This window comes from Cynocephalus volans, chromosome 4 (assembly GCF_027409185.1).
Source record: "Cynocephalus volans isolate mCynVol1 chromosome 4, mCynVol1.pri, whole genome shotgun sequence".
NCBI lineage: Eukaryota > Metazoa > Chordata > Mammalia > Dermoptera > Cynocephalidae > Cynocephalus > Cynocephalus volans.
Window position 1 is genome coordinate 40,967,198 of NC_084463.1, and position 11,424 is coordinate 40,978,621.

Genomic DNA, 11,424 nt, shown 5'->3' on the forward strand with positions numbered 1-11,424 from the left:
AATGATTTCCATTCCTCTGAGTATATTTTAATTAAGGCATTCAATCCATTTGTATTTAGGGTTATTACTGATATACACGGAGTTGTTACTGCCATTTTATTATTTTTTTCTGGTGATTTTGTAGGTTATTTTGTTATTTTTCCCATGCTTACTGTCTTTCTTTGTGGTAAAGTGGTTTTAAATAGCATTATATTTTGATTTCTCACTACTTTTAGTATGTCTCATAAGCTTTTGTGTTGTGGTTACCATGAGGCTTACAAAAATCATGTTACAATTGTAAGAATTTTATTAGAGTAGTAACAACAAAAACAACAACAAAAACATATCAAACTCTATGCTTTGTTGGATTCCTTTGCTGGAGACATATTTATCTGTTATTCATCAATCTTTTACTTCTACTGCTTGTAATAAATACTGGAGGATTTTTCTAAAGAAATTAATCAATAAAAATGAGAAAAAATGATTCTGAATTGCAAAATTTTATTTAAAAAAAGTAAAGCTTTACTTTAATGCTCAAAATATAATTCTGTATATAAAAGATATCCTGTGGAATTCAACTAAAAATCCTCAAAAATAAATGTGTTCAGCAACGTAGCAGGTTATGAGGTCAATATAAAAAAGTCAATTGTATTTCTATATACTAGCAATAAACATTCTGGAAACATAACTAAGAAAATGATACCATTGGAAATAGGATCAAAAAGAATGAAAACCTCTGGATAAAATTTTTGGAATGTAAGTGTTCTAATTTTATACTGAAAACAACCAAATATAATGAAAGGACAAAAACACAAATTTTAAAATGTAGTAATGATTTGGATATTCCCTTACCAGCAGTTCACTGTGATTTTTTAGAGCCTAGGGTTGTTAGGAGTGAAGGCACCTTGTACTTGGTCATGAGAGTTGAGGTGGAGAAGAGGTGATAGAACTGAGAAATATGTGAGAGCCAAAAACAAATGAACTAATTCACATATTTGTGTGACTATGAGAGGATACGGGACCAATCTGTTTTCCAAATACCTAGATTGTGATACTTGGAAAACCTTTCTTGGTAGTTATGAGAAGAAAAACACACACACACACACACACACACACACAAGGGATTTCCCCCAGTTTTTAATTTTCTGTGTGTTGTTTATTGGCTTTGTTTTTGTTGCAAGAGCAGGAAAGAATTTTGTGTTTGAGGAGTCAAGTTTGAGAAACATCAGACAACCAAGAATATAACTCTTGAGATATAAAGAAGATCTGGATGAAGTGAGGATAAAATCCAGAACCATCATTAATCTTTGAGCACAGGTGATGCTGTCTAGCAAGAAAACACCAATAAGAACAAATACCAAGTCTTGGACATGGGGTCATTTAAACTTTTAATTCTGAACTCCCAATGGGGACTAAAAAGAAGGGCAAGAGATTATGAAGAGAAAACAGGGACACCAGTGTTACCGAAAACTAGGAGGAGTTTCAATGGCTACTGAGAAATATATAATAAGTCGAGGACTAAGGAGCATCTTCTGGATGGAGACAGGAAGCCATTGCTGACCTGAATGAGCTACAATTAAGTTCTCCACACTCCCATGAGGAGCAGACCATGAAGAACACCACTTCTTGACATTGGCTTTTTTTTTTTTAACCAAAATTAAATAAGGGTTTCATTTCCATCTCTAGCATTTGAGCGCAAATTTTGCTCCAGCCATTGTGGATACAACTGCCACAATGTGGTTTCTGCTCTCCACCTTACTTACAAGGGCCTAAAAAATACAGTAACTAAGACTATTATAAGGTTTTAAAATATATTCTCAAGGAAACATAGACTGGTATGGAGGTACTCAAAGTCATATGATTTTATAACTATCTGTAAGAAAACATCTTCAGCAAACATCATTACTTCTGAAAAGGAATGTAGCAGCCCTAATACAATAAGGAACAATACCGGTTAAGTTCGATAACTATTCAATCAACACAGTCCTGGAATTCCAAGTTAATATAAAATCACAAACAAATTAAGGGTCTAAGTGTTTTCAGATGACAGTTACCTTGTTACAAAAGGCACATGCATGAACCTTAAGAGAAACCAGATGGGTAAAACAGGACCTCTTCTTCAGAATCTTAACTCATGCAGTTATGGGAGCATAGTCTATAGGAGGAAAAGTATCAGTGTTCAGTGGGGAAATGGAGTCTCTTCAATTTTAAACTTTATCACTGTTGTGTTGGAGGGCATTTGATATCAATTTAAATAAATTAGTTAAAAATGACAGAAGAGCCCTGAGTCAAAGAAAATATTTGTAAACTGGAACTTCCTGTCTGAACAAGATGACAAGAACCATTTTTCCTCCTCCTATCTACTAAGTTCAACTATCAACTATGGAATTTGCCTAAGAAACACCCATAGGAGAACTCTGGAAGGCTGTAGAAATAAATAAACAACAGAGTGCCAGGATGTCATTATACTCTCACCAATCAGGAGAAGGAGACCCTCCTGATGTTTTCTAGAATGTGGCAACAGAAGGTAGTCAGGTAGGGTCATTTCTCCCTGGACTCAACCTGATTTCTGTGACAACAAATAGTGACTACAATCCCCTTCCCCAGGCCCAGCATGACCTGAGCTACATAGATTCAGAGCCCTGGGGGCAATTAGCAGGCAGTGAGTCTGTTCTCTTTTTTCCCCTATAGATGCTAAAGCAGCCAGGCAGCTCCTGCAAAGACCCACCACAACCAGTGAATTATTCCAGGAAGATGTACATTCACACGTATGTCATAAGATACTATTCCTGCCTGCTGCTCTTCAGGAGAAATATGCTTGGGGACCGTGGATATGGTCCCCATGTAAAAAGCTCACAGATTATAAAATCTGTTCCCAGAAAGCCTGAGTTGTTGGGGCAGAATTGAGAAGTGCAAGGACCCAGGAACAATAACCTCTGTGAGAATCTGCTCCCACCATCTCTGACACACTAGCAGAGTCATTCATTCTGCTGTTGTCACTCTCTGCAGCTCATGTTTTGTTCTGAGATTCAGGGATGGTGTTTTTACACTGTTTGAAAAACAGCAGAGCCCAGCTGTGAAGAGCAGAGATGCCAAGCCTGAGAGAAGAGAAAATGGCACGTAGGGACCTAGGAAGCCTTTTCATACTCCATATGCAAAAAAGGGCTTCTGAAAGACCAGTAGGCCAGCACTGATTGTATAATCTTATTAGTGGCCATCAGCCAATAAGAAAATGAAATATTGAGACATCAAGAGTACTTTCCAAAGACCTCTAACTACAGCATATTCATCTTCAGAGAGTTCATTTTCATGTTTTTCAACTTTTTAAAATTATCACTAAGTCCAACAAATAAAATTACACACATGTGGAATACTAGAAAATACAATTATATAACCATAATCACAAACTTTAGAATATGTCCATGACTCATCTCACTTGGATTTACTCTTTCACCACTCCAGCTCTAGACAATTTTTAATGTCTTTCCTGTGTCTATAGATGAGCCTTTATAAAAATATCTTAAGTGCAAAAATAAATTATGTAGTTTCTTTAGGTCTAGTTTTTTTCACATAGCTGGACACTTGTTCAAGATCTTTCCTGCTAGAGCAGATATCATTACTATATCTGCTTTGACTGAAGAACAGTATTCTATGACACAGATACACCACATACATGTTACCTTCTCCTAGTGGATGAATATGTCTCATTTACTTTTGGCAATTATAAATAGTGCTGCTATGAGCATTCACATATGAGTCTTTGGTGATAAACTTATTTATTTATTTATTTGCATACACTTGAAAAAGAAATTTCTGAGTATTACGCTGATTCTAGATAATATTTTGAGAAACTGCCAAAATGTTTTTCAAAGTGCCTGCACTATTTTACATTCTCATTTACAATATGACAGTTCCATATTCTGTAAATCTTTGTTGACACATTATTGTCTATATTATAGCCATTTTATTGGGTGTTAATTATCCTCCTTATGGTTTTCATTTGCATTTCTCTAATCACCACAATAGTGTTCGTATTTCCATGTACTTATTGACAATTTGCATATCTTCTTGTAGACATGTGTATTTAAATCCTTTGTCCATTTTAAAAACTTGAATGTCTATTATTGATTTTTAAGAGTTTCATCTTTATTCTGAAATATACCCCTCACACAGATACAAAATTTAAAATTTTTTATATATATTGACTTGTCTTTTTATTTTCTTTATGGCCTCATTTGAAAAACATAAGTGTTAAAATGTTATCCAATGCAGTTTATCATTTTATTTCCTTCTCTAGAATGTGATTTTGGTGTAATTTCTAAGAGATTGTTACCTAGCTTATAATTACAAATATTTACTCCATTATTTCTCTATAAGTTTTATAATTTTATCTCCTAGAAACAATAAGAGATGTATTTTGAATACTTCTGTGAATGGGTCTGATTTGAGTGAGGGGTTCGACTTTATCTTTCTGCAAGTGTATATAATTTTCTCAGCACCATTTGCTGAAAAAGCTGTATGTACAAAAGACAGTGTTTTTTTTTTTTTTTTTTTTTGTGTGTGTGTGTGTGTGTGTGTGTGTGTGTGTGTGTTTCTGGAAAAAAATCTAGTCTTTTTGCTAAGCAGTATTTCTTCCTTATGTGAGTTCTCTGATGTCTGCTTACGTGTGACTTCTGACATAAGATGTTCTACATTCATTACAATGAGCCTTCCATATCCACAAGATCCACATTCGTGGATTCAACCAACTATAGATTAAAAATATTTGAAAAAAAGAAAGTATGGCAATACAAAATATAAAAGAAAAACTACAACTCCTTATATTGTTTCTAATGTATTCAGTAATATAAGTAATCTAGACATGATGTTAAATTGTGCAGCAGAATGTTACACAATAGGTCACCACTTCATATAAGACTTGACCATTAACAGATTTTGGTATCTATGGAAAGTTTTGAAACCAATCCCCTGTGGATATGAATGGGCAGCTGTATATTCATAGGTTTTCTCTTTTACGTGAGTTCTCTGATACATCCTGAAGTGTGCTCATGACTTGTAAGGTTTGATTTCTGGTAGAAAGATTTCGTACGTTCATTACATTCATATGGTTTCACAACTGTGTGAGTTCTTTGATGGACACTGAGGTCTGCTTTACTGTAGAAAGGCTTCCTATATTCTTTACATTCATCTGGATTCTCAAGTGTGTAAATTCTCCAATGCTTGCTGAGGTTTGACTTCTGGTGAAAAGTTTTTCCACATTCATTATATACATAGGGCTTCTCATCGGTGTGAATCTCTGATGCATGCTTAAGACTGACTTACATTTGAAGGTTTTTTCACACTCATTGTATTCATAGGGCCTTTGCTATGTGTGACTTTTCTTATGTTTATTGAGATCCAAGTTATGGTAGAAAGATTTACATTCTTTATATTCATATGGTGTCTCACCTGTGTGAGTACTGTGATGTACATTGAAGTCTGATTTACTTTAGTAAATTTTTGAACATTCTTTTCATTCATATGGTTTCTTACCTGTGTGAATTCTCTGATGTCTGGTGAGGTTTGACTTCCTGTGAAAGGTTTTCCCACATTGACTACATTCATATGGTTTCCTCACCTGTGTGAGGTTCCCTGATGTACACTGAGGCATGATTTACTATAGTAAGTTTTTCTACATTCTTTACATTCATATGGTTTCTCACCTGTGTGAATTCTCTGATGCTTGCTGAGATTTGACTTCTCATGAAAGGTTTTTCCACATTCACTACATTCATATGGCTTCTCACCTGTGTGAATTCTCTGATGCCTGCTGAGGTGTGACTTCCTGTGAAAGGTTTTTCCACATTCACTACATTCATATGGCTTCTCACCTGTGTGAATTCTCTGATGCCTGCTGAGGTTAGACTTCCAATGAAAGGTTTTTCCACATTCACTACATTCATATAGTTTCTCACTTCTGTGAATTCTCTGATGCCTGCTGAGGTGTGACTTCCTGTGAAAGGTATTTCCACATTCACTACATTCATATCGTTTCTCACCTGTGTGAATTCTCTGATGCCTGCTGAGGTGTGACTTCCTGTGAAAGGTTTTTCCACATTCGCTACATTCATATGGTTTCTCACCTGTGTGAAGTCTCTGATGTACACTGAGGCACGATTTACGGTAGAAAGTTTTTCCACATTCTTTACATTCATATGGTTTCTCACCTGTGTGAGTTCTCTGATGTACACTGAGGTGTGATTTACAGTAGAAAGTTTTTCTACATTCTTTACATTCATATGGTTTCTCACCTGTGTGAGATCTGTGATGTACCCTGAGGTTTGACTTATGGTTGAAAGCTTTCTTACATTTTTTACATTCATATGGTTTCTCACCTGTGTGGGATCTCTGATGTGCACTGAGGCATGATTTACGGTAGAAAGTTTTTCCACATTCTTTACATTCATATGGTTTCTCACCTGTGTGAATTCTCTGATGCTTGCTGAGATTTGACTTCTCATGAAAGGTTTTTCCACATTCACTACATTCATATGGTCTCTCACCTGTGTGAATTCTCTCATGCTTGCTGAGGTTTGAGGACTTATGAAAGGTTTTCCCACATTCATTACACAAATATAGCTTCTCCCCTGTTTGTGTTCTCTTACGGATTGTAAGGGGTAATTTCTTCATGAATGATTTATCACATTCAGTATATTTATAGGGTTTCTCTTTTGTGTGTATTTTCTGCTGTTCATTGGGTTCATAATTTTCACAGAACATTCTCCAACATATGTCAAACTGAAAAGCTTTCTCTGATACTGGTATTATCTCATGGGTAAGAACAGCTGACTTATGAAAGACTTTCCCATAATCAAATATACAGGATGTCTCTCCCATGTACACTTTCTTCTGTTCCAATAATATTGGCTCTGTGTTGAAGGATTTCCATTGTCCACTATATTCAGAAGCCTGCTGCTGAGCATGAATCTTGGAATGCTGATTAAGATGCTCACAATGTCTCCACAATTTCCCAGTTATACTAGCCTCATCAGATTTCTCTCCAGCATGCATCCAATCAGCCTCTCTAGGAGGAAGTGCATTCAAACATACATTGAACTCTTTGCACCTCATTCCTAAATACTTTTCGCTATTTATAATTGAATTTGAAATATAGTTTGAGCTCAAATGAAATGCTTCTATTTCAACTTTCTCCTCAGTTGATGTATTGCTGTTGGTAATTACAATATCCTGCAAATGTGTATCATGACGTTCTTGGCTTTTTGTAATTGGAGCTTTGACTATCTGAACATCTAAAATAAGAAAAAATTACCATATCCATAAGCCACACATAACTATTGCTTAAATGAGCATGTAAAGAAGTTTTTTCATATTCTCATGGCATAGGATTGTACAAAAATGAATAATGGAAATTGGATTTATAAGTATACATGTTTCCTACATACTACCATAATGTAATAAATTGTATTAACATATTTTCTAATGTACAATTTTCTTTCTTTATTTTTCATTCATAAGAAAATATTTGGTAAAACTTTCACCTAAGCTTGGTCATAATTTTAAACAGGGGCTTATCATCTGACATTTGTTTACCCTATTTTATTTCTCTATTTTATTCTTTTAACAACAGTGGGAATCACATAGTGCTTTTTTCCCTTCTGATTCTGATTTGAGTATGGTAATACTTTATTGGATCAGGTACTTTCAGGTTCAGCAGGAAACCAATTTTCTTTCCTTTAAGCAGAAATTTGGCTTAGGTTCAGAATTTTGCCCCTATTGTTCGTTTAGTTTTCATTCTTCCCTACAAAAAGGCTATAGACATCTGGAAATTTTTCAGATAAAACATTTCCTTTTCCACACAGTAGATAAAGACATCTTACTACAAATTTCTCATTTAACATCACTGCCTCTGCTTCTCAAAAAGCTCCATTTTACCACACTGTGCACCCCTTTTCTGCAAGTTTAAGACATTTGGTTGTCAACCCAGGATGTACCCACAATATTTCCTTTTCTATTTAGCTCCTTCTGAGTTTAACTGGCATTCTACCTCTATTTTCTGGTGCACACACCTCTGCTTTATAATTTGCTGCTTCTGAAGTCTTTTAATTTTTGCAATGAAGTTTCAGTTGTGTCCTATATTCATATAAAATAAAGTCTTATGTACATTCCTTGTTCTCGTTGCTGGTTTAGAATAATATTCACAAAGAGAAGGGGAACATGCTAAATTCAAGTTCCAGTACTCCACAAAAAAATCTGAGCCCTTCAACATAAAACTCTTGGTTCACTTGATATTGGGACCCACAATCTCCTGATTCTCCTTCCAAGTCCAGTAGCTCATATCCAGGTGCCTATGCTGAGTCCTTAACATCTTCATACTTTCTGATTCATGGTACACAATGCTCACTTCTCAACCTCTTTGCTCATTTTCTTATCAACACCCTAGGTAACTTCCTCTATAATTATGACATTAAAAATCAGCTGTAAGCCACCAATTTCCAAATTTGTAGCTCCAATAGTGATGTCCTCTCTAAACTCTCAATTTTATACTTATGCAAGTATAATATGTCAAATCTGGAAAGAGTTAAGTTGATCTTACTCTATGCCAAAGTAAACTATAACCTTCCTAGAACTGCTCAATCTGGATATCCTTCTTAAATTCTCACTACCCAATTTTCTGTCTCTCTCACTGTGGTTACATATTCCTCATGATTCTTAAACAAATACTTAATGTATATTATTATCTTGTTTCTCATCAGAATGTGAACCCTAGGAAAGAGACATCATTTAGATTATTGCTGTTTTAAGTAAAAATATATAAAATTAAAAGTGCTTAAAACGCACTTAATTATGATGTAGTGAAAACATATGTGTATAAATAAATGTTTGTGCTATAATTTAAATGTTCCCCCAAACTCATATTGAAGCTTGATCATCATATTAACAGTATGAAGAGTGTGGAAAATCTAACTATGGTATTTGAACTGCAAGGCTTTGAGGAAGTTATTAGATAGTGAAGGCCATGCCTTTATGAATGGATTGATCTGTTCATGAAATAGTGAGTTAATGGGTTATTGGGGGTAGATTGGTGGCTTTAAACAGCATATGGACACACTTTTGCCACTCTCACCTTGTGATACACTGCACCAACTGTGGACTCTGCTGAGAGTCCCCACAAATGAGAAGACCCCCATGAGATGTGACACCTCAACCTTGGACTTGTCTGCCTACATAATAATAAAAAATAAATTTTGTTTCCTTATAAATTACCCATTTTCAGGTATAAAGTTACAAGCAGAAAAACATGGACTAAAACATTCTGGAAGAAGATGTACATGATAATGGACTGAAAGAGAGCTACCAAGAATACTGATAAAGTTCACAGTCAATAAAAGGGTCTAAAACAAGAAATGTAGAGATTAGACTTGTGGAAGTATATGAGCTACTCATTAAAATAAAATGTGGGTGTATAAGTGTTAGAGCCCTCTTTGGAGATTATATAATGCATGAGTTTCTAAGTAGGCCAGCAGTTCTCTGGTCTGAAATCTAGCAAATATATTGGTAAAAACAGCTGAACATGACTGAAATCTGCTGGACCTTACTCTTTCCAGCCTCAGTGCCCAGGACATACTGACCTTGTAGACTCCGGTTTTGGGAATCTATTGTCCATTGTTCTGCTTCTTGCTCCAACTTGAAGATCACTTCAGGTTTGGTAATGCAGTACCCTTTAATGGATAATAACAGGGACTTTGCAAAATTGTTGTCAGGTTCTTGAAAGGATGACAAGAGCTCATCTTAAGATGCTATGAAATGACAGGGCCAAATTGAACGTTTCTTTGGAGAGGGATGATGCATTCTTTATGGAATAAAATCCTACCTAAATAGCATTAAATCTTATAAGTGGTTCCTTTATTTACCATAGAGGAAGAAAGTACTGCCCCTGACACTGAGGAGTTTCACTCACCCAATGACACCAGGTTGTTGTAGGTCTCCAGCATCACACTCCTGTACAAAGTCCTCTGACCATCATCAAGGTCCTGCCACTCCTCCCATGTGAAGTCCACAGCAACATCCTCAAAAGACACTAACACCTGTAACAGCACATTTCTCCTCAACTCAAGTCACCAGACCTGGTTCACAAAATGGAAATCTGGAAGTTCAAAATTCCGTGGGTGCATGTACATATGTATCTTACAACAGGTACAGTATTCCATATGGTAGAAGAAAGAAAAATCACAACAGGAAGATTCTGCAACTGTAATAAATTATTAATTACAAAAAATACTACTACAAAGCCACTTTACAGATCTAGACCATCATTCTTGCTATAGATAAAAGGATGAATAGAATTCTACTCCTCCAAGGGATCTATGATATAGTATGAAGACATAAGTATAAATACTTACCTGAAAAAAAGTGTGAGTTGAACTAACTTAGAACCAAGTTCAATATAGACTGGCATAAGAAAGAATGAGAAAATATACTTCTATTTTGTGTTCAGTTTCAACTCCACTGAAATGCCAAAGATGCTTAGCCTTTCAATGTAAAGTATATGAGTAAACAGCAAAAGTCCAGTCAGAAAGACACAAACAATTCACACTATATTAAGGGAACTACATACAGTACTATGTCTAGGGGATGGGATAAAAACAATTTGACCAAAATCAAATATCAAAAACCTTATGCCCTCACTGTTGACTTTAAATTACTTTCAAATTAAAAGCATGAACCAAACATATCCAAATTTTCTTTCTGTATGCAAAAAAATTGCTTGTGTCCACCCCGGGGTGAATACTGCCACTTTTCAAACCATGAGGTGTAAAAAATCAGGTCCTGTAAGGACAGGTAAATGACATAATCAGATTTGAATTTGACATTCATCCACTAGAAGGGAATGGTTAAGGTGCTTATGGGAGAATCAGAGGGGAAGAAACAGAGTAATAGATGATCACCTGTCATCAGGACACACAGCAGTAAGCATAGCAAAGAGGAAAAAAGGAAAGAAAAAGCAGGAGCAGAACATGGTTCTAATTTGCTGTGCAGAGAATAAAAAAAAGAGTCTTATTCCCAGGCTATTTACATGATTTCAGCTACTTAGGTACTGGCATTGTAAAGTAAAATTTGGAAAACGGGTTTAAAAAAAAACTATAATGCAGAAGTGACACAGATTTGAACACAATTTAAGCATAATACTTAAAATATCCTTGAAAATGTCCAAATGGCAGTTAAATATATAATTTCAGTGTTTAGGATAGATATCTAAGCTCATAATAAAGATTTAGAAAATATCAGAATTTCATCGATACCTTTAGTAATCAGTTAATGAATCTATAACCTTAAATTAAACATTTAGGGAATCTGCAGAAAATATTAATATATAAAGATAAAGAAGACAAATAGACTGCTAAGAACAGGAAAATTTTTCTGAATTTATTTCATGAATAAAGGAAA

General features: G+C 35.1%; 1 protein-coding gene across 1 annotated transcript; it reads right to left on the reverse strand.

Moving 5' to 3' along the window:
- Positions 1-5,491: 5,491 nt before the first annotated feature.
- LOC134376046 (zinc finger protein OZF-like) lies at positions 5,492-7,029 on the reverse strand. The gene is given in 2 exon segments (XM_063094736.1): positions 5,492-5,593; positions 5,596-7,029. Coding segments are annotated over 2 exon segments (1,536 nt in total).
- Between the last annotated feature and the right edge of the window lie 4,395 nt (positions 7,030-11,424).